At 34.5% G+C, this 25,186-nt stretch overlaps 1 protein-coding gene across 2 annotated transcripts in view; it reads left to right on the top strand.

The window, feature by feature from the left end:
- The window catches only part of ARHGAP42 (Rho GTPase activating protein 42), a 312,428-nt gene that overhangs the window by 231,208 nt on the left and 56,034 nt on the right, over window positions 1-25,186 (top strand). For both annotated transcript variants that reach the window (XM_058687389.1, XM_058687388.1), the window contains exons 7-12: window positions 3,465-3,569; window positions 5,685-5,814; window positions 12,631-12,731; window positions 14,646-14,755; window positions 17,328-17,406; window positions 19,470-19,509. In XM_058687389.1, coding sequence (XP_058543372.1) covers window positions 3,465-3,569; window positions 5,685-5,814; window positions 12,631-12,731; window positions 14,646-14,755; window positions 17,328-17,406; window positions 19,470-19,509 — 565 coding nt within the window. The remainder of the gene's footprint in view (window positions 1-3,464; window positions 3,570-5,684; window positions 5,815-12,630; window positions 12,732-14,645; window positions 14,756-17,327; window positions 17,407-19,469; window positions 19,510-25,186) is intronic.

The following is a 25,186-nucleotide window of genomic DNA, read 5'->3' as shown; positions in this document are numbered from 1 at the left end:
ATTCTTTATCCCTTGAATGGTCTTGTTGTCCTTGTTGAAAATAAGTTGACCTTGATATGTGGGCTTATTTCTAAATTCTCAATTCTTTTTCATTGATTTAATGTCTATACTTGTGCCAGTATCACACTATATTGATTACCATTGCTTTGCATTAAGTTTTGAAATTGAGAAGTGTGAGTCTAAATACTTTGTTCTTCTTTTTCAAGATTGTTTTGATGGTCTGGGTTCCTTGCAATTCCATATGAATTTTAGCACCAGCTTGTCACTTCTTATTATAAAGAAGTCAGCTAGGCTTCTCATAGGGATTGCATTAAATCTACACATCATTTGGGGAGTATTGCCATGTTAACAGTATTAAATCTTCTGATTAATGAACATGAAGTATTTGCCTTTTATTTAAACTGTCTTTAATTCCTTAAACAGTGTTTTATACTTTTCAAGTTATAAATTTATACTTAAAAATTATTCTTTGGTATTTTATTCTTTTTAAACTATCATGAATGGGATTCTTTAATTTCATTTTCAGATTATTCACTCCGAGTATATAGAAATAAAGTTGATTTTTATATATTGATCTTGTATCCTGCAGTGTTGCTGAACTTGTTTATCAGTTCTAGTAGTTTCGTTAGTGGATTCCCTAGGATTTTCAGTGATCAACTTCTTAGGAGATAAGGAATGGATCACATTATAAGAGTCTTTACATCTCAGTTCTTCTTATTTAGCAACAGTCCAGGAATTACTGCATCAGTTGCTTCAGGGCTCTTCTCCTCACTCCCATGCTAGCCCCAGCCCCTTTTCTTACTTTTCTTTTCCATTCACAGTATCAATGATAACTGTGGGTCCTTAAGACTTGAAACCTGGTGATTGATGGGATGGGGAATTATGAATGTTTTTCCTTTGCTGTCTTGCAGTGATTTTTGCTAAATGATTATCTGTAAATGTAGTGTCAACATTTATATTTGGTCAGGTTATTGGAGTCGCAAATAGTTATTTGATTCTAAAATCCTTGGGAATAATAAAGTGCTATGTAAAGCTTTTCTGGTGATAAAAGTGATTTAATATGAAAACCTAATCTATCTCTTCAGTAGTTTTTAGTTATTATTATTTTAAAGTTCAGGTTTACTTTAAGGTAAGCTGAGACAGTAATCTTTCCCACACTGCTCCACCCACTCAGTCCAATTGAACACAGAAAACAGCATATAGGAAATGGAATTCTTAAGCTTTTTAGGCTGTCCTATTAAGTTACCTTAATTTAGTCTCATGGAATCTGTTGAGGATAAAATAAACTAGTAGTTACGCAAGCCTTAAAAAGTTTGACTCTACTGCCATCTAGTGGCAGTTATTTCATACATGTGGTCTTTAAACTTTCACAAAAAATGCTTGCAAAGTAGGTGTGGAACAAAAGGAAAAGGTGGGTGGGTCTTTGTAGATAATTTTTTTGTATCTCCCTCCAAACTGTTGTTTCCCTAGGGGATGCTTAGCATGTATTGTCTGCTACTGAGCAAATCTGAATTCTGCTAGAATATGCCAATGTGTTTATTTATTTAGACAGATCTTGGGGAATTTGATGTTTTATAGGAATACTTTCTATAGGTATTCTTATCTTCTTTATAAGTTTAATTAAATTCTGTATACTTAGGATAATATTAGAATAGCATCTTCCTTGTATGGCGTGTAGCTAATAAGATAGTTTAATTGGAGACCAATCGTAGACATTAAAACATGAAATAATACTCCTTCAAACTACTTCATAAACTATTATTCATATATTTAAAATTTAAAAGACTAATTTTCTATATACTTCAAAAGTATATACTTCAAAAGAAGTATACTTCTTATTTGTCTCTGAAAACTTACAAATCTGTATATCCAAATCTCAAAAAATTAAAGATATTCTTAACCCTATTTTAAGATACAGTTCTTTTTAATTAGGCCACAATATGTGCACACTATATATTGGATATTTCAGCATATCTACATCATTTTAGCAAAGGATAATCTATTGAGTATTTAGTTTTGATAGTAATTATCTGTTGATATATAATTGACAGTGTAAAATAATTCTAAAATTGGAAAACAATACATTTTGACATCAGGAATTGTTAAACAAGAGAAAGGAAGTCTTTAAAATATAACAACTTAAAACCAATTTGAAAGTACTTGCTTTCTGACATGAGCATAACTTAGTAAGAAGTTGACTTGCTATAGGAAGAAAAGCATTAAGTCCTTGTTTTCAGATAGAACCAGTAGTTATTTCTTGGAAATTATAACACATATACCACTTGGTGCTTATGCCAAATCCCCAGACATAGGAAATGGTGGGGTGTTTATTCACATATCAAAATTTCAAACTGTATTTCTTCTTTAGTTCAAAATAATAGCTTACCGACATAATATGCTGTTTGAATTAAAAAAAAAAAAAAAACATGGGGCGCCTGGGTGGCTCAGTTGGTTAAGTGTCTGACTTCAGTTCAGGGCATAATATCACAGTTCATGGGTTCGAGCCCCTCATCGGGCTCTGTGCTGACAGCTCAGAGCCAGGAGCCTGCTTCCGATTCTGTGTCTCCCTCTCTCTCTGCCCCTCCCCCACTCACACTCTGTCTCTCTCTCAAAATTAAATAAACATTAAAAAGCATTATTTCTCAAAAGTATTTTCTAACTTTATTGTAGGAAGAGATCAAATTGGTGGAGAAGTTTGTAATAAAAATCCCAGTGAATTAAATGAAGAAAGTTAATAATGTTTCAGTTGTAATTACTCTCGGTAAACAACCATGTCCTGTAATGGAGAACTACTCTTGCTTTATGAATTAGACCCTAATAAATAAGTACATATGAGTTTGGGATTGGAAGGTTAGGATAATAAACATTGTGGTTTCCTAAAGAGGATTTTACTCTAATTCTTTAATGAAAGATCTGTATCCAGTTCCAGGTTGTTGCTCAACTCTTCCCTCTGATTTCAGTTCTTCTTACTACTTGCTGAAATGTTGTCTATTTAATACCCACATCAGTACTGCCACCTTGAGAAATTTTTCTTAATTTTATCTGGCCAAATTCTTATTCCTTCCCTTGGGTACTCCTTATCTCCAATTTGCTGGTTTGTCTTCCTCACATCTGCACATGTTTATCTCTCTGTTTGGGTTAGAAGCTCTTCTAAGGTAGGAACTATGTCACTTTGGCTTTTATCCTAATGGTCTGTCCTGGATATTTCTTCAATGCATTTGAATAGTAGAATAGTTAATAGAACAACTGTCCCAGTCACTGTTTACCAAAAATGAAGTAAAAATTAGCTTTTGTGGTTTGTTTCAAATTCATAACTCTAGTTTCTGCTTGCCAAACAAAGGGAGTTGAAAATTTATTAGGTTGAGGAATTAGAATGAAATATAATTTCCCAATTTATTATGTTTGATGGTCATCTTTTTTTAAAACATATTTTCATAGTTTCTTTCATTTCTCTGTGTTTGCAGCTTTTGTCATTCTTGCAGGGTTTATTTACTTTTTACCACGAGGGATACGAACTCGCCCAAGAATTTGCACCATATAAGCAACAGCTTCAGTTCAACTTGCAGAACGTAAGACTATACCTATTTTTACTGCCTCTACTTAGTGAATCAGATGATGACAAGGAAACTAATTATAATCCAGCCAAACCTTGGAGTAGGTCAAAAATTTACCTAATTTAGAAAAGCCATTTAATAAATTTATTAAAATATTTTTTTCTAGCTCCTGGTTAAAAGTATACCAGGAAAGAGCTAATCATATGTTAGAAAAAGTTATGCTGGCAAGTTTCATAGAAATAAATATTACTGAGATATACACAATAGATACTTGGAAGGTTGGAAACTTTTGCCTTTATTCAGTGTTCTCATTGATTTACTGAGTGACCTCTGGCAAGTCTTACTTTCTGAAAGGGTAACATTTCTATATTTGTGAATTTAAGAGGTTGTACTTAAGCACTGAAGGAATATCCTTTTTCTCTCTCAAATTGTATATAACAAATATGATATTTTTATTTGAATTTGAATATGGTTTTTAAGGACTCATAATAATTGCTTTAAAGCTTAATTGAGAATTATTTACAAACATCATATTTTTGTTAGAGTTTATTTTGTAAGTTGTCTAATCCTTTTAATGTCCAGTTTCATAGTTATATAAATTCAGATTTGCAGATGATTAACATCACTTACATTAAAAAAAAAATACAAAAACGTATCCAATCCATTATTGGATTATTGAACCTGACAAGAAAGTTCTAATTGTTGAGAATTTTGTATGAATGAACTTATTTCTGAAACCCTGATAATCTAGTACTCTATAGCCAAAATAGTTTGGAAAGTTTTCACTTCTTTTTCTGTAAAAAGCTTGTCTTTCACTGCTTATCTGATTCTTGCCATTGTGGAGATGTTCAATAAATGGAACTATGGAGTTGGAATGTCCCATGAGAAATAGGTAATTGGATTTATTTAATTTATATTTTGGGTTTTAGCTTTTTTTTTAATCTAGATTTTCTAGCAGAATCAGTTTCACATGCAAGCCATTTCATTGTTTTTCAATATGGAACGCATTTGGACTTCTTCGTAAATACTAAAAGGGAAAATGATAAAGGCCAAAATATTTTTATTAAGATTCCTGCGATTCAAGAACAAGAGAGGAATGTAAAGAATTGGAAATTTTTCTGATCCTTATGTTTAAAAGAATTTGAAAAAAAAAGTTTAAAAAGTAGCAAAAGTGACAAGAAATTTTCCTAACTTACTTTGGGATTCAATTATTTTATCATGGGCCATAACAAATTTTAGAGTTGGGTGGTGATAATTTTTATATTTCCAAACATATTGCTTGCTTCCAAACGTATTATTGAAATAATGTGGCCTGAATACAAAAGAGACAGAAAAGCTTTAAGCTTTCTATGTCTTAAGTAAACTTGCTGTAACGTGAGTAAACTATTTTTTGTAATAGAAGATGTTAGAACTAGGAAACCCATTCGTTTTTTGTTGTTGTTTTTTGTTTTTAATTTATTTAATTTATCTTTTTAATTTACATCCAAGACCCAGCAATTGCACTACTAGGTATTTATCCAAGGGATACAGGTATGCTGTTTCGAAGGGACACATGCACCCCAATGTTTATAGCAGCACTATCAACATTTGCCAAGTATGGAAAGAGCCCAAATGTCCATCGATGGATGAATAGATAAAGTTGTGATATGTGTGTGTGTGTGTGTGTGTGTGTGTGTATACATACACACGATGGAAACCCATTCGTTTTTATGAGTTAATTTATGTACTGACCTCATGATTACTATTTCAAGATAAGTCTGCTTTTTTACCTTAGGTATTAATGAATATAAAACTCTATTTCATAAATATTACATTTTTAAATGTTATGATTTGAACCCTAAGGAATATTGTTAGAGTAGGAAATAGGAATAAAGTATATACATGCATCCCACACACACACAGATTAAAAAAAAAACGAAAAACATGCAGAAGCTTATTCAGGAAAGTTTCACTAACGCAATTCAAAATCAGACCATAGGACTCAGCATGTATGATCAACGATGTGGTGAATAGTGCTGAGAGAATCAGAGTTATCCTTTGCACCATTCGTAGTTTTGAAACTTCAGACTGGAAGTTCCTCAAAACTGGTAGGAAACAATGAATGAAATTATTGTTTCTATTTACTTAAAGACAAGGAATAATTTTGAAAGTACTCGACAAGAGGTAGAGCGGTTGATGCAAAGAATGAAATCTGCCAACCAAGATTACAGACCACCCAGCCAGTGGACAATGGAAGGCTATCTTTATGTCCAGGAGAAACGTGAGTCACAAAGATGTAACTTAATGTCTCTTATAATTAACATTCTGTTTCTGTGAGATTTGACTTGGTTAGTGTTTTTTCCTTCAAATAGGGAGACTACAGTTCCTTACAGCTTTATCATATTTAGTCTGCTCTCCCACTACCACCATCAAAGTGAGGAAGTTTTTCCACATTTCGCCATCAGGATCTCCAAGTTGGCATATTACTGAACTTGGAACTTACAACCTTCACTGATGGTACGGTAACATGAGTTCAGTTTTAGAATTTCATTGTGATAGCTAATCTCAATTTAAAGTTTGATGAAAAATTGAAATTCAAAGCCTTTATCAGTATGAATCACCCTGGTGACTATAATACTTTTCTTTTCCCACAGCATTATTTCATTTAATTGTGCTCCATCAGTTTTTAGGAGTAAAATTGGCAATCATGTAATGTCAAATTGGCACTCTTTACTTCCTGAGGTTAGGAAATAAGCATCAGACACAACAGGACATTATTATAATTGCCTCACACTAAGAAAGTTTTTCTCACAAAAATTAATAAAAACCCATCCAAACTTGTATAACTAGGACTCTTTCTGCATGGTGCTTGCATTGAATGGAACAAGTTGGACCAAATTAACTGTTTCAAACCAGATATACCCTAATGCACCAATCTCCTACTGTTTGTGGTAAAGGAACAGTTGTCTTTGTTTCCAATCCATTATGGATCTGTCCGTAAAACACAAAGTCATGTGCTTGAATTTTGCAGTAATGCCAAATCACTGTACAAGTTTTGAAATGCTTATTTTTATTTTCTGTACTATTCTCATATATTGAGACTCAAAAACTACATAGAGTAGCACTACTCTGAAGTCTCCATATCAGTAGATGATAGATTAATGAAGTTGTTTTGGTTAGTTAGTAAGATGTTACAGTTAAAAGGTTTGAGATGAGAAAGCTGGAGATTCTGGGTTGGCTGTGAAAGTTTTTGACATAATGCAATACGATTACTAAAATGCCAGCACACTTTATGTTTGACATTCTCACTCAGGTGATGCTCATTTGTTGGATAGCAGTGTACAAGCAAATAATGATTAGTTCTAACAAACTCAGCAAATATCTGTTACTGTACGGGTTAGATGATAGAGGGCTGCTGGCTCAGGAGATCTGGATTTGAGGATTTTCTCTTTCATCACGATTGACTTTGACCAGTGTGCTGTCTTTGAATGTCAAAATAAATCTAATGACCTGCCTAGCTATTCTGTAATTAGACCATAATACATTGCTTTCACCATAATTTCATGAAAAAAACCTAATTCATTTGTCACATACAAGGTATATGGATTTAACTCAGGACAGTAAAGAAATTTTTGAATACTTGTTTTGAATAACTTCTTCAGATTTGAAAACCTCAGTGTGAGGGTACATTGAGCTTACATTTTGCATCAATAAAATATTTTGCTGAGCAGAAAAATGTATTGATAGAGAGGCTTGTTCAAATGTGTGTAGTAGAGGAGGTGCCATCCTCTTGCTTAAAGATTTTTTTTTATTCATTACAATTCAATAATGTTTTATGGCTTGACTTTTTTCTTTTTTGTTTTTATTCCCCAGTATTACACAGTTGCTAAAATCCTTATGGGTACACAATATTTTGTTCTAAGAAAAGAAAGATGGATTACCTAGCTAAATTCTTTTGTACATTAATTTTCAAATACATCATGTTTATTTGCTACTTGCTAGTCCATCTCTTGGGCAAGGGTGTAGTTTACTTGTTCTCCATTTGTTGGACATTTGAGTCTGACTATAAGCATAGGCCCTTTAATAACTTGGAGACTGCATCGGTGGACAAAATTCAGTATTTTGTGCACCCATCTGATGTTGGTATCTTGTGTTTTAAGATACATGACTTCCCCTCTGGGTCAGTCGTAGATGATTATAAAGCCCTTTTTGATATTGATGTTTCCCCTGAAATATGCTATCTCTTTAAATGATATCACCCACCTTCTTAGGCTGGAAACTGGAAATAAATACTTAACTCCTTAAGTCCATTGTCTCCCTGTAACTTGGGGCCCACTCTTTCCATTTGATCTCCTTGGTAACCTTTGAACCCACACCTTCTCATCTCCACAGTCTTACAGTGGCCTCATAATTGTTCTCTTTCTGCCGCTAGGTTTGCCTGTCTATAATCCATCCTCTGTGGCACTTCCAGCACACCCCTCTACAATGCTAGCTTGTTGTGCTCATCCTGTGATGGCCCCTTAGTGGTGTGTGGCCTTTGAGACTTGCACATTTGGACTCTCTCACTTTCTTTCTTTAGCATCCTCTCCTTTCATGTTGCCTTCCTGCTCCTAAGAAAATTTCCTCTCAGTGTTCTCCATATCCATCTGCATTGTTTTTACAGCTTTAGTGAGGTACAGTTGGCATACAATGAATTGCAGATATTTAAAATGTATAATTTGATAAGTTTTGCCATATATATAATATATATATATTATATATATGTATATGCACCTGTGAAACTATGACCACTGACAACAATGAACATATTCATCAACTTCAAAAGTGCTCTCATGCCCCAATATAGTCCCTCCCTTCTTTCTTTTCGTATTCACCATCTCCTCACTTCCCATTGCCTGGGGATTTTAAAAGAAAAATGAATGGATTTATATCCCTTTGGAATTATTTTTGTTTAATTTATTTTATTTTAAGAGAGAGTGCACATGCATGCTCACGAGTGGGGGAGGGGCAGAGAGAGAGGGAGACAATCCCAAACAGGCTACACACTGTCAGCCCAGAGCTGGACGCAGGGCTCTAATTCACAAACTATGAGATTATAACCCGAGCCAAAGTCAAGAGTCAGGCAGTTAACCTACTGACCACCCAGGCACCCATGGAATTATTTTTATACAGGGAACAAATATCCATAGCCCCTTTCCACTTTGTATATTTGAAAACATTTATAAGAAAATCAAACCAGTTCACATATTGATTGTACTGTTGCTGTATACTGAATGAATAAGTTCTGTGGGGAATAGAAGATGAGATAAAAAATTTGGCTTCAGGGTCTTTATTCTGTAGTGGAAGGCATAAGACACACTCATGCAATTAGAAACCAGTGATCATAAATATGAAAGCTGTAAATTGAGTGATAAATGGAGATGGAGGTGATGGGGTAGTAGTAGGAGATCATTGCAGTTTGAACACAGAACCTCACTTTATCTAGATCTGTGGTTTTTATGTTACCCACTTCTGGCATACATTAAATTGCATTCTAATGGACTTCATTTTAAACAGGAAGAACATGGGTTCCAAAGTCAGAACTATGTTGAAATTCCATGCTTGCCACCTGTTAACTAGATGATACTTGAACAAACAATTTTCTGAGCTCAGTATTCTAATTTATAAAAGAAAAATACTCATACCCATCCAATAGTGATGTTGCAAGAATAGAGATAATATATATAAAATGTCTCTATTATCAGTATTGGTGGATAATATTTACCATGAACATTTACTATTTTGTGCAATTTAGATTTATCTCATTAGATTCTTAAAACAACTATTGAGAAGTATTATTCTTCTAAAAATAATTCAATCACATGCCCTATTGATGGAGAAAGTAGTGCCATCTCCAGCTCATAAGCTATATTTTTTATATGTAAAATCCTCTTTATAATGTCTGACTTAACCTGCCTCTTCAGTGCAGTCGGTAGTGTGCATCAGTCTTATATAATGTCTGACTTTAGAAGTTTCTAGATGAAATGTTGGCACTTGGTAGGTATTTAGTGAATGTTATTTCCTCTCATTCCACAAACATCATCTGAGCAACCTCAGATGATTAGTGGGTAAGATAATTAAGCTTGTTTTATTTTGCAACAGTAGAGATAAAATAAATTTTTATTTTCCCACACTTTTTTTAAAGGACTTCAGAATTTCTTGTCTAAGAACATCTGCTCTGCTCTGGTTTAGTGCCAAGCAACTTTAAAGGAAGTAGCATGTGTGTACAACAAACTTGAAGATTAAATACACAAGGTTCTATACTTCAGATGGAGGCAGGAAAAAACAATTTAGGTATAAAATGTCATCAGAGCATTACAGTAGTTTTATTTAAAAATTATTGCTAATATTGCTTCATAAATTGCTTCTTAAGTAATAAAGTCACTATAAGTATTTTCATCCAGCCACTTTCCACTAATCAGCTCTAAGCCTTTAAGTATTTTATACTGCATGTAACAGAATTATCAACAAGTATGCTTAAGTATTATAGCGTGAAATGGCCCTAAAACAGGATTGAAGTTTATTACAATAATCCTTTATGATTAAAAAGTATATAGCTATACCCTATAATTTTAACTCTGGAGTTGTTTAAGTATTTTATTTTTTTTTTTTTTAATTTTTTTTTCAACGTCTTTTTATTTATTTTTGGGACAGAGAGAGACAGAGCATGAACAGGGAAGGGGCAGAGAGAGAGGGAGACACAGAATCGGAAACAGGCTCCAGGCTCCGAGCCATCAGCCCAGAGCCTGACGCGGGGCTCGAACTCACGGACCGCGAGATCGTGACCTGGCTGAAGTCGGACGCTTAACCGACTGCGCCACCCAGGTGCCCCTAAGTATTTTAAAGCTAAATATGACACCAAGGGCACTGTTATTATAGAAAAAAAAATTCAAATGGCTCATGAAACACTTTTATCAAGTGGTACATTGTTACATTACAATTTCTCACTTTTAAATATATGGTTATGAAACTAAGCCAGCAATAATATTGTACATAACTGTTGCTAGAAAGCTCCAGGTGTTAAGCAGGATGGGAGCCTAGATGGATAAGTTGTAGAGGAAACGGACTCCATTTTCAACCCAATTAGCCCACTCTGGCTTTTGAATACAGGATAATTGGCTTCTCTGTGGGAAAACTGAAGGTCTTCTACCTTAGTCATGGAAAAATTAAATCACCGTGCATCCCTATTCCTGGTGAAGCAGCAGCATCTAATTCCTTAAGGAGAATATAGGAGAATAATGTGGTATGCTATGGGAAAGAGTTGCACAGTATTTATAGGGGTAAAAATGAGCACTATACATATATAGCTTTCTTTTAAATGAAAATTAAAAGTTATTTTTACTTTAAGGAGTTGAGTTCACTTTTTTCAGATTAGTGGTAAGAGGAAATAACTCCAAGTTCAGTGAAGTCTTAGAAAGATGAATGATTAATTCCTTCATTCATTTGTCAAGTATTTATTGAGAGACAGCTAATGTCTGGGCCTGTTCTAAGGATTAAGAATATACTAGTAAGGGGTGCCTGGGTGGCTCAGTTGGTTGAGCATCTGATTCTTTATTTTGGGGTTGTGGGATCCAGCCCCGCATCAGTCTTGGTGCTGAGTGTGGAGTCTGCTTGGGATTTTCTCTCCCTCTCTCTCTCTCTTTCTTTCTGATTCTTTATTTCAGGGTTGTGGGATCCAGCCCCACATCAGGCTTGGTACTGAGTGTGGAGTCTGCTTGGGATTCTCTCTCTCTCTCTCTCTCTCTCTCTCTCTCTCTCTCTCTCTTTCTCTCCTTGCCCCTCTCCCCCACTCACATGTGCACTCTCTGTCTCTCTCTCTCTCAAAAAAAAAAAAAAAAAAAGAAAAGAAAAGAAAAGAATATACTAACTAGTGAGCAGAACATCACATGTTCCTGCTGTATAGAGCTTTATAGTCTAGTGGCAGAAACAAACAATAAATAGAATAAATTCATAAAACTTATCATGTTTTAGATAGTGATAACTGCCAAGAAGAAAATAAAGCTAGAGAGATATAAGAAATATCAAGGTAAGAGTGTTGAGATGTTAGATATCTCTGCAGGAAAGGCTGTATTATAAAGGTGTCATTTAGGAAAAGATGTGAAGAAAGTAACGATGCACACCATGCAGATAACTGAAGGAAAAGTAGTTCAGGCTGGAAGAAGAACAGGGTGTACAAATGCCCTGGGGTAGAAATGCATTCTCTCTGTTCAATAATCAGCAAGGGGGAGGGGCAGTGTACCTAGAGCAGAGTATATAAGGCAGAAGGTAGTAAGATGCGAGGACAGATCAGTAATGAGGGGCCAGAACATGTAGGGCCATTGTGTATAGTAATAGGTTCTTCGTCTTTTGTTTTTTAAGTCCTTTTTGAAGTATTCATACTTTTAATGTTTATTTATTTTTGAGAGAAAGACAGAGAGAGAGAGACAGAGCATGAGCGGGGAAGGGGCAGAGAGAGAGGGAGACAGAGAATCCCAAGCAGGCTCCAGGCTCTCAGCTGTCATACAGAGCCTGACGCAGAGCTTGAACTCACAAACCGTGAGATCATGACTGAGCTGAAGTTGAATGCTTAACCTGCTGAGCCACCTGGGCACCCCAGCTGTTTGGTTTTTACCTGGAGTGAAGTGGGAAACCACTGGAGGGTTATAAGCAAAGTGGATGAAATGACCTGGCTAAAGTTTTAGTAGAGTTTCTGGCAGTTTTGTGAGTAAAGGACAATGATATAAGTAAGGATATCAGTTATAGTAACTCAGGCTATTTCTCATTGTTCCTACCTCTTTGGAATGTAAGATATGTCACTTTTACTGTGATAACTGAAATTCAGAGGTAATGTAACTCTTGAGCTACAAAGGAGTATCAGTGCTGCAAGTAAAGCCACGTTTGATTCCAAGACACTTTACCCCATACCACTCTTCCCCAACACTGGCCTTTCTCACAGTAAATATTCTAAACTTTCATGGCCTATGGAGATACTCAGTTGTGTATCATAGCCTCAAAAACTGTACAAACTTAGACACAAATCATTTATTAACAATCTGTAATGTTTGTTTCCTTACATCAGGGCCGCTTGGTTTTACATGGATTAAACATTATTGTACATATGATAAGGGAAGTAAAACATTTACAATGAGTGTTTCAGAAATGAAATCCAGTGGGAAAATGGTGAGTTTTCTTTTTTTAAAAAACTGAGTTTATTAGTTAAGTAATGGAAACAAAGCAAAAAAAAAAAATCACATTTGCTTGCTTTTCTAATAAACATGTAAAAAATTTTTAAAAATCAAAAAGTCAAAAAAAGTCTTCTCAAAGTTCAGTGATCTTGATGACTTGAAAGAGTGGCCAGGATTTTCCTTTATCTCCTCATGGAATGTTTATAAGAGTGGAGTTCAATGTAGGGATCCTTCAGGAGACCACAAAGGTGTCCTCCCATATCCCTGGCAGCAGAGTTGTTTGTAGCTGGCAGCCCAGTAGAGACTGTTGGTGGCTGGACCAGGCTCAAGGACTCTGCATCTTTCCTCCAGGTGGCCTCTGTGGGAGGCTGCCTTTTGCCCCGGCATGCTGCTTCCTCTTCTAAACTGTGTGCTGTTTACTGAAATGCTGGCCAGCAAACTTTCTCAGAAGAATCAATTGATGCCCATTTACCCCAAAAGTAAATTGGTCACTGAATGTCTCGCATGGCTAGTGAACAATATAAAACAAAGTGTACTTTATATAAGGAAGTGCTACTGCTACAGAGTGCAGCACCTTTATTGTGTAGAGGTTACAATCTTTTTGTGAGTTATGATATGAATATGGCAAGTGACTGGACTTAAGAATTAGATAATTTAAAGCCATATCATATAAGAATCCTAGAGCTGAGAGTTATCCTAAAGATTATTTAGTCTAGCCTTATTTTAAAAGATTAGAAAATTGAGGTAAGTGACTCACCTGGCTAATTTGTGGTATAGATCATAGCAGAGGTAAATGTTGATCTAACTTAGATATATACTCAAATACATCAGCTGAAACTTATTGTGCTTGGGCATTCAATAGAGTCTAATAATTCAAATGGAGAGACAGAATATAAAGGAGAACATACCAGAGCAAAAGTAACCTTCAGTTCCTGCCATCATGAGAAGTTAAGTGCTGTAATCATGCTAGTTTGTACTTTAAAGGTTTCATAAGAAAAGATGTTGCCTGAAAGCCCACTTATGTGACAGTCAGTGAGCTGTTAACAAGTAGACCAAGCCAAACTTCTGCTAATAAATAAATCTGTGATCTTTGTAACCAAAGATAGCAGAATTAACCAGACATTAGGTAAACATTCTCCTTAAGGTGACTGGTGTCTCAGGTATATAGAAGAGAATTCTTACAGCTTCAGCTTGTGTTGGATCTTATCCAAACGGTTGTGGTTTCACTAGTAGAATAGCAGTTGGTTATCGTCAGAGCAGTCATGTGTTGTGTATGAAAGCCATACATTTATAGCAAGCAAATACTGGAAATGTATTATTTTGGTAGCTCTCCTGAGACTTTGAACCAATTATCATTTAATACTATAAGACTTTAATACACACACACACACACACACACACACACGCACACATACTTGCTCACGTGTGTGCCCCCTCCCACACACACACACAGATAAACAATACTAATCTCTTAGCAACCTTGGGCATTTGATTCAGAGCAACAGTGTTGTATCCTGACAAGCATTCTGTATATCTAATTGTGACATTAAGGTAACTGTGATATAACACCTTCTGTAAATCTGAAGTCCTAAACAATGTACATTGTAGAGCTATTTAACATAAGTTTAAGTATTTAAGACCACTAGACAGGCATGCCACAAAATTATTTAAGTAATATGAGTATATGTGATTAATTTATTAAAAAACAGTTTGTATTATAATTGAGCAGTTAACATTAGGCAAAAAGTCTGTATTCAGAAGACAGGATGTGATTATGACCTTTATATATAACCTTTAAGTTAACTTTTTTTTTAAATTAACATTTTAATGGAAGCAACCTTAGATGGCATATTTAATATTTTTCAGTTGCCCTTGTCATCACATCAATAATGTGTTCCTCTTGTTTCAGAATGGCCTTGTTACTGGTTCACCAGAAATGTTTAAATTGAAATCTTGTATCCGACGGAAGACAGATTCAATTGACAAACGATTCTGCTTTGACATAGAAGTAGTTGAAAGGTTTGAGGTTTTATTTTTACTTTATATTTTTAATATGCTAAATTATTTGTTTCTGTGTTTAGATATAAGTATGAAACAGTATACAGGTACTTGTTTTTCAGTCTTTAAAAACAGTATGCATATTTATTTCATTCTTTATGTATTTATTCAACAAATATATATTGCATGATGCATTCAATAAATAAATCAGACACAGAATGCTAGCAAAAAGCAACATCACTCAAAGAAGAATTTGGGAAATCAACATAAATGACTACATTAGGGGATTTGTGGTGGACTTGAGTTCCCTTTACTACGAATGATCCTGACAACATTGTTCACTATGCCTGGGTAAGCCTTTTTGTGGACTTTTGAAGCCTGGTAGCCTTGCTTCCAAGGAATAATAAGACAGAGCTGGGAATGCCATTAGTTTCCTTCAGCCGGTGAAATTCAGTGCCTCCTCTGGGCAGAGCACCGTTCTGGACATTGGGACATTGGGAGAGACATAAATGTTGCGCATGTGAGTTTATAATCTAATGGGGATATTTAGCTCTACTTTTTTTTCCCTTGTATCAATACAAGAAGAACAGAAACTAAATATGGACAGATATACTTCTTTCTCTCTATTCTATTCCATGATCTATTTCTCTTCCCCTGCATTACTACCATACTTTTCTGAATACTCTAGCTTTGTGTGAATGCACTATTTAAAATGCTTACTCTATATACTCTTATAAACTATAGTTTACATATATGTCGCTTATAACTACTTAGTAGGGCAAGGCCCCCACTTTTTATGCTTCTTTAAATAGTGGTGCCTGGGTGGCTCAATTGGTTGGGCAACCGACTTCAGCTCAGGTCAGGATCTCACAGTTTGTCAGTTCGAGTCCCGCGTCGGGCTCTGTGCTGACAGCTTGGAGCCTGGGGCCTGCTTTGGATTCTGTGTCTCCCCTTCTCTCTGCCCCTCCCCTGCTTACTCTCTGTGTCTCTCTGTCTCTCAATAATAAATAAACGTTAAAACTTTTTTTTAATTGTATTAAATATTTTGGCCCTGTGGTTTTGCATTTTATGAATCTGCTTATTAAGTTTCCCTTTGTCTCCACAAAAATCCTTTGGGGTTTTTGATTTGGAGTAGCATTGAAGTTGTTAATTAATTGATGGACAGTTGAACTCTTTTTGAATATTTTACATATTTTTTTTAGATTTATTCTTGAGTCTCTTCATTTTATTGCAATTTTGAATAGAATTCATTAGTATATATTTTTTTCCTAATGTTTGAGGCTCATGGATAGAAAGGCTATTAATCTTTTTAATATATCAATCTATACCCAGCATAGTTGTTGAGCTCCTTATTGGTTTTAATAGTTTGTGGTAGGAACTTCTGTATTTTCTATGTACACAAATACAAACATGCTAGTGATTTTTCTTTATTTCAGCAGCACTTTTTGGTTCTGTAACCCTGAGGCACATTGTTAAATTCTGCTTTAGTTTGCTCATCTGTAAGGATAAGGATAATAAGTAGTCACCTCAAAGGGTTCCTATGAGGATAAAATGAGATAAGAAAGGTAACATTTACAACATAGTGCCTGGCACATAATAAACAGCCAACAAATATTGATTATTATTTTATTATTTCTGTTTATACTGGCTTAGATTTTCTAAGATCAAGTGATCACAATCTTCACATACATTTTTCTTTTTCCTGTCATTCCAATGATCTGTTTTCCTGTTTACACAAGGCATAATATGCCTTCGTCACAGTTTTAAGTCATACTGGTTTTTAATCATACAATATTTAAATGAAATTTCCTCCTCAATGTATCTCTTCACAGAGCCCTTTAATTTCCTGTTCAAATTTATTTTCTGGATAATTTGCAGTTAACTAGATCAATTTTACTATTTCTGGATTTCCTGTCTTTTTCTGTCTTATATTGCTTTCCTCCTTCCCTTTTCTTACTCTTTCTCTCTTGAAATGTGTATGTATCCTCAAGTAACTATTTCAGAATGGGTACATGGGAAAAATTGTTTTTAAATGAATTAATTTTAATATTGTGATCATGATATAGATAAACACTTTGGTTTTAATGTCTTCTTAATAATTAACTAGGTATGGTATGAAACTTCTCATATTACTATATACTCATTGAAATTATTTTTAGTGACTAGATTGTACCACATTGGGGTCATAATCTTAATCATTCTAATATTGGAGAATGTTTAGGTGGTTCTGGACTTTGGTGAATGCTTTTTGGCCATTTCAGAGGAAAGAGTTTGAAACTAGCCTTCTTCAGGCAGTCATACCTAAACCAATGATTTTACTACCTGCAACCATTAGAATTAAAAATATGTGTGTGTGTGTGTGTGTGTGTGTGTGTGTCCTCATAGTGATTTTTCTAAAAGGAACCGTAAGTCTTTTTCTTTTCATTTTTTAAATTCTTTTTTTCTTCTCTTTTCTTTTTTCCTCTCTTTTCATTTTTTTCTTTCCTTCTTTTTCTTAAAATTTTACCTTTACTTTTAAAACCACAAAAAAATAATAAATGGGTGAAGACATAACAGGAATAAATTAAATATATAAAACATTTGTTTTTAATAGGCATGGAATCATCACATTACAGGCATTCTCAGAAGCTAATCGGAAACTCTGGCTCGAAGCCATGGATGGGAAAGAACCAGTAAGAATTTTGATTTTATTGTTCTAGGGGCACCTGGGTGGCTCAGTTGATTAAGTGTCTGACTTCAGCTTAGCTCACGGTTCATGGGTTTGAGCCCTGTGTTGGGCTCTGTGCTGACAGCTCAGAGCCTAGAGACTGCTTTGGATTCTTTGTCTGCTTCTCTCTCTGTCCCTCCCCTGCTCCTGCTGTTTCTCAAATAAATAAATAAATAAATAATGTTAAAAATAAATGTTAATTTTTTTTTTTTTAGATTTTATTGTTCTAATTACAAAGTATATCCGGATTTTTTGTCTGTAGTATATTTGAAAATATTAATACAGCAAATCAGAAGAGTAGACTCTTACTGTTTTTCTGGTATTGTCTCACTGGTACATAACACCAACTTTCTAATTTGTTTCTCAGGATAACTTCCAGGACTAATTTAAAATCCTAAATTACTTTTTAACAAATTACTTACCATGAACTTGGCTGTACTGATTTGATTATTTTATTCAGTTAATAATAAAGTCCTCACTCTTTGCAAGGCCTGTGTTAGGCTTTATGATCAGTGTGATGAGCAAAGGTTTAGGGTAAGAACTAATCCTGTGGTCTATATCATTGTTTAAAAGTCTCATTTGGGGGAGGGGAAGAAAAAAAAAAAGGTTAGGGAGGGAGGGAGTCAAAACATAAAGACTCTTAAAAACTGAGAACAAACTGAGGGTTGATGGGGGATGGGAGATGGGTACTGAGGAGGGCACCTGCTGGGATGAGCGCTGGGTGTTGTATAGAAACCAATTTGACAATAAATTTCATATTAAAAAAAAAAAGTCTCATTTGGTAAAACTGCCTTGTGGCTTGACATTTTCCCTCCCATCCATATCTTCACTGTTTTAATAGTTATTTTGATGTGGCCATGATAATTTACTTAAAATTATTAGGGAGGCTGATGTAAAAAGGAATAAATCATCGATCACTGTCTGTTTTCTTTATGAAGAACACCACATTGGATGGTTGGAGGTATGAGCACACAGAGAAAATAGGAGGCCCTGCCCTATCCATTGAAAACTATCCTTTAGTTGGCAAATAATTTGTGAACAACCTTGGTGCAGAGTACCTGTGCAACAACAGAACTATATAAAGTGTGGACCCTAGGCTTTGAGGCCATCCCTCAAACTGTTACCAATCCACAATAAAATGAATGCAAAAAGTATGATTAAGCATCTGGAAATTTTTTTTTTTTTTTTTTTTTTTAAATTTTTTTTTTCAACGTTTTTTTTTATTTATTTTTGGGACAGAGAGAGACAGAGCATGAACGGGGGAGGGGCAGAGAGAGAGAGGGAGACACAGAATCGTAAACAGGCTCCAGGCTCCGAGCCGTCAGCCCAGAGCCTGACGCGGGGCTCGAACTCACGGACCGCGAGATCGTGACCTGGCTGAAGTCGGATGCTTAACCGACTGCGCCATCCAGGCGCCCCAGCATCTGGAAAATTTTATAGCAATTAGAAGTAGTCATTTTACACCTATTGAGTTTAATAATAAAAATTTTGGACTCTGCACCTATTCTTTATAGTGTTTATTATGTTTTAATTTTATTATAACTTACAAAAGTATCAGCCAATTACAGATTAAAAAGTAAAACAAAAGGACTTGACTCTTTGCCACTAATAGTTGAGAGGTAAGCCCTGACCTAAAGCAAATTTAGAAGACAATGTGATAGCTCAAGTACAAGTTAAGGTTGTACATGTTGAGAACAAAACACTAAGGAGATAATTTGAGGAAGCAGCAATCTGGTAAAATCTGTCATGAAATCCTTCCTGAAGAAGGAATACATACTATGCATCATGTTGGGTAATAGAATGAGATACATAAATCAAATGGAAAGGGCTAGAACTTTGCCCAGGGCTGGATAGCCATGATGGAAAGGCTTGGGAAGCAAGGTTGGTTGATAGGGTAGGGAAATGGCTCTATGGACATACTAGTTGTAAGATCTTGAAATCAAGGTACTCATTTTGTGTGTCATTGTACCAATATCGCCCTGTTTCTGTGCTGGGTCATTAACTGATCAGACTTCCTTTGTTTTTCAGATTTACACTCTGCCTGCCATTATTAGCAAGAAAGAAGAAAGTAAGTCACTTTAATAATTATTTAAAATTTTATCATAGTTTTTTTTTCCTTTTTTATCACAAAAGTATTATGTGATATTAAGAGTTAATTCTGGGAAAATAATAGAAACATATCATAAGTCTGATGGTGAAGCAAATTTAAAACTTTCATTCAGAGAAGTTTCTCAAGGCAAAGGCATTAAACTACTGGTGTTTTAGTAACCAAAATTAGTTTTTACTTATTTGGTGTTTATTTACTTATAGGTATGTACCTTGCTTTATCCCAGGAAGAGATTTGAAGCAGTTGATATTTAGTTGATTTTTAAAATATTTTTAATGGCAGTAAAGGGCTTCTTTATTTTAGTTTCTCTGTGCCATTGACAAGACTGAAGACATGAATACTTTGTACCCAAGAGTGTGATGTGATAAGACATTGTCCATAACACATGGGATATATAGGAAAACCTGTTTTCTCAATGTAGAATTGCTGAGTCCTTAGTAGCAAAACATTCTTATTAAACACATTTTATGTGTTTTTCCATAACATTCTCAATCCTCCTTAATCATCTGCTACCTTTTTTCCACCTTTTACCCTTGGTTATTTTAGAATATTTTCATATGTACCTTATGTAGTCAGATTATTTGACATTTAAAATTAGTCTGTGTATTTATTTCTAAGGTTATGTATACATCTTCTAAAGCATTTTCAAGTTTTATTTAACTCAATTGACTTTCTCTCATGATGTCTAAATTTATTTTTAAAACAGACTAATTTTTAAATTGCTAATAAAATGCAACTGAGAATGGAGTAAAAATAAAAACTGGGAAAGCATTCATTTGAAAATCATAAATATTAAGTGTATGAAAAAACCTATTACTTTAAATGAATGAAATGCTTCCTAGTGATTAATTTCAGAAATTATCAAAAGAAAAAGCATGATTTAAAATACCCCTGGGATGCCTGAGTGGCTCAGTTGGTTAAGTGTCCGACTCTTGATTTTGGCTCAGGTCATGATCTCAGGGTCGTGAGATCGAGTCTCACGTCGAGGTCCATGCTAAATGTGGAGCCTGCTTAAGATTCTCTCTCTCCCTCTGTCTCTACCTCTCTCTCTGTCTCTCTCAAAAAAAAGATACTCCTAATGTTAGAGACTTGGAAAATTATTTCCAGTTTTTACTCTTGCATTTCTTTATTGCAAATCAAGGAAAGTGATTAGTATAAAATCTTCCATTGCCCGCTTACATCTAATCACAGAAATATTAACCAACAGATAAGTACCAAATGTTCATTCTAAATAGTTACCTAAAGAGCAATATGTTGTATAATTTGCATTTGAGTAGAGTTTGAAATGTGTTTTCTAATACTGGTTTCATTTTTCATATACTGGTTTCTTTCAAAAGAAAGATAGTTCTTTTAGATTCAAATGAACTACTCAAGGATGAATTTTTGGAAAAAACTGAACCTATATATGGTATTGAATAAAGCTCTAAATAGGGACGTGGTCAAGTCAGTGAGAATATATTTGAACAGTAATGCATTTCTGGAAACTAGGGTTTGTAAAATAATTAGAAAATTTGAATAAGGAGGTTGTCACATGTACTTATGCTGTTATCGAACGGCATCATGCTTCTTCAGTGCCTTAAAGACTTTTCCAGAAATCTACTTTCTTGTAGCCTTAGCCACCTGAAACATCACTATGCCATCATTTATAACTGTAAATTTTTTTTTTTTTTCGGAAAAATAGCTATCCTACAGTCCATGTGTTTGTGTCATTCCTCACATTTTGCTTTTGGTATAGTGTTTTAGTATCCGACTTATTAGTTCTCTGAGCAACTTGTGACAGAACCTTGTAGCCTTCTTCATAGTACTTAACACAGGCCTTCCATGAGATGTGTGCTCAGCACACATTTGCTTTTACTGTTGCTCTGAGTACCAGTAGGCTTTTATTGCCCAAGGGGAGATTTTGATGATAGAAAAGAATATTATAATTATGTTTGCTTCATTAGTAATGTAGTGCTCAAAGTTATAAATCTTAACCCTAGTTTCAAGTTTTATTTTTATTATTTTATCTTAAGCTGTATTTTTTTCTTTCAGCCTATTTTTAATCAATGTACAGATCTTATTTTATGTATAAATGTCCTAATTTTTAAAAATGTTTTCATTTTGTTTTTATAACTTTGATAGAATTCCCCCATTTATACATTTAATCAGTGAAGCTTTTTTAGACATACAAATTATAATTACAAAACTAGTAAATTTTATTCACCCAAATGCAACACCCTAATAAAACAAGTTTGTGATTCTGGCTAAAATAATCTTTCTAAACCTGTGGTATCTTCTGTAATCTAATAAATTGACTTATAAATGCTGAAATTAATATCCCTTTAACTGTTCTAAACATTCTAAATAAATCACACACAAAATTACATAGTGATTTCAAGAGGTCTTACTATGTGGACATAAAGTCAACTTATCCAAAATCATCCTTGTTTCTGATTGTTTTTCCACATTCTTGGAGATTCAGATTTTCTCACCCAAAGAGAATCACTATTCTATTGAAAAGACAAGACAATGGCATGTACCATCAATAAAAAGAAACTCTGGTTAATGGAGGACAGGATTAAATGTACCTTCTAGAAATAAGCTCCCTGCAGCTGAGGGGTAGACATTTTGGTATTGACAACTTAGGTGAACAAGGTTTTCTAAACATTCGTCAACCCAACATGCAATGAAGTCCCTTTCCCTGAAATGACCTGCCTCTCAGACAAGTTGAGAGGCTTTCCTGGTCCTCAGAATTTAACATTTTTGCATGTAATTTTTAATGTTTTACTACATCAAGGTCTAAAATGTATTAATGGAACTTTGAGTCTCTGCTCAGACTGTAATCTTACCTCTTATCTCTTTTATCGTGTGTCTTATCAATATACCACTATTTTACTAGTGATTTAACAACTTATAGGATATACGTGAACACTTAATGGTATTCTAGATTCAAGCATATGGTCCTTTTTAACCTGAAATAAGTGTCATGTTTTCTTCCTAGCAACATGTCCAGAATTTTACCTGTTTCAGTTTAAAATTATATTCCAGTGATGGTGAAGTTCTCAGACCTCTTTTTTAAATCTTGAATTAAGCAAGCTCATCACATTGGGAGTTCAGAGCAGCTTTTATCTTTATGTTCACCTCTTCTACCATTTTTCTAGATATCATCCTGTTTTTTTGAGATCTCTGTGTTCCTTTTAGACATTTGACTACTTTCCAGAGTGGAATTATGTCAATTTCCATCAATAACTTCTCAGTTGTTATTTGAAACCAGTACTAGTCTTGATTCATTTGCCAAATTGGGAAATGCATCTTTATAGCTTTGGTAATTCAGATGGATTCTGTTTATCATAAAATGCTCTAGCTATCCTTTGGAAACTCAGTTTTGTATGGGATGTGTTTATGTTTTTGAACTGATAAGGCTAATAATGAACCTTAGGATAGTAAAATATAAAAACTCAGGTAAAAATGTGTTTTCAATGTCAACCGTTAAAAGTGGTTGTGTTTGTGCTTTCACTAAAAAGCCTAATGGTAATAGAGCAAAAACTATCTAGCATCCTAAAATAGAGCCATACTGTGAATATACAGAGAAGATACGCTATGAAATGAAGAGTAAAACTATTCTTTCACTGTTACGAGACTATTTTTTATAAACCTAACGTGAAAAAATCTCAGGACTTTGTGGTTTTTGAACTATAGATGCTGCAAATAAGACTAGCCTGTAATTCAGTAGAGAAGGAAAGTTTAACTCATCTTAACAACAACAAAAAAGCATCAAGTACAAAAACTGAAAAATTGGTCCACAAATGCTTTTCTGGTTGTAAAAAATGCTTGCTACAGTATTCTTTTCTTGAAATTCTAAGACTTTGGGAATGCATACACTTTGAGAATAGCAATGTCTATTATCATTATTAAACAGATATTATTAGGTAAGATTAGAACTAAACTCTCCCTCAAGCTATACCATTAGGGATGTTTTGTTAAAGAATAACACACCAATAGTTCTCCATATTTGAGCCCACTTTCAAAAAAACAAATTTTTTTTGTTTTACTAAGTTTTTATTTTAATTCCAGTAGAGTTAACATACAGTGTTATATTAGTTTCAAGAGTACAGTATAGTGATTCAACAATTCTATACATTACTCAGTGCACATCGTGGTAAGTCTTCCTTTAATCCTCCTTACCTATTTCACCTATCACCCCCTTCTGGTAACCACTAGTTTGTTCTCTGTAGTTAAGAGAATGTTTCTTGGTTTGTCTTTTGCTCTCCTATGTTTTGTTTGTTAAATTCCACATATGAGTGAAATCGTATGGCATTTGTCTTTCTCTGACTGATTTATTTCAATAGACATACTTTCTGGCTGCATCTATGTCATTGCAAATGGCAAGATTTCATTCCTTTTGATGTCTAAGTAATATTCCATTTTATGTATATATGCCACATCTTCTTTATTCATTCATGAATCAATGGACACTTGGGCTGCTTCCATAATATGGCTATTGAGAATAATGCTACAGTAAACATATGGGTGCATGTATCCCTTTGAATTAGTGTTTTTGTATTTTGGGGGTAAATACCCAGTAATATGATTACTGGATTGGAGGGTAGTTCAATTTTTTTAAGTTTTAATTCCAGTCTAGTCAACATACAGTGTTCTATTAGTTTCAAGTGTACAATATAGTGATTCAGTAAACCCATACATCATCCAGTGCTCATCACAGTCTACTTCTTAATCCCTATCACCTATTTCACTGATTCCCCACCTACCTCCCCTGTGATAACCATGTTTGTTCTCTTGGTGAGGAGTCTGTTTCTTGCTTTCTCTCTCTTAAATTCCACATATGGGTGAAATCATCTGGTATTTGTCTTTTTCTGACTGACTTATTTCACTTAGCGTTATACTCTCTAGCTCCATCCATGTCGTTGCAAATGGTAATATTTCATTTTTTATGGCTTAGTAATATTCCATTCTGTATATATACCACATCTTCTTTACCCATTCATCTATCAGTGGACACTTTGGCTGCTTCCATAGTTTGGCTATTGTAAATTATGCTGCAATAAAGATAGAAGCACATATATCTTTTTGAATTAGTGTTTTTGTATTCTTTGGGTAAATACTCAGTAGTGTGATTCCTGGGTAATAGGGTAGTTCTATTTTTAATTTTTTGAGGAACCTCCATACTATCTTCCATGGTGGCTGCACCAGTTTGTATTTCCGCCCAATAGTGCACAAGCGTTCCTTTTCCTCCTCCTCATCCTAGCCAACTTTTGTTGTTTCTTACATATGCTATTTTTTTTTTTATTTTAGTCATTCTGACAGGGGTGAGGTGATCTCTCATTGTTTTGATTTGCATTTTCCTGATGATGAGTGATGTTGAATATCTTTTCATGTGTCTGCTGGTCATCTGAATGTCTTCTTTAGAGAAATGTCTGTCCATATCTTCTGCCCATTTTTTTAAAAAAATGTTTAATGTTTATTTCATTTTTGAGAAAGAGAGAGAAAAAAGAGAGACAATGAGCAGGGGAGACAGAGACAGAATCTGAAACAGGCTCCAGGCTCTGAGCTGTCAGCACAGAGCCCGGCGTGGGATCTGATCCCACAAACCATGAGATCATAATCTGAGCTGAAGTTGGATGGTTAACCAACTGAGCCA

The sequence above is a fragment of the Neofelis nebulosa genome, chromosome 10 (genome assembly GCF_028018385.1).
Source record: "Neofelis nebulosa isolate mNeoNeb1 chromosome 10, mNeoNeb1.pri, whole genome shotgun sequence".
Taxonomy (NCBI): domain Eukaryota; kingdom Metazoa; phylum Chordata; class Mammalia; order Carnivora; family Felidae; genus Neofelis; species Neofelis nebulosa.
This window is presented reverse-complemented; position numbering and strand designations above follow the sequence as displayed.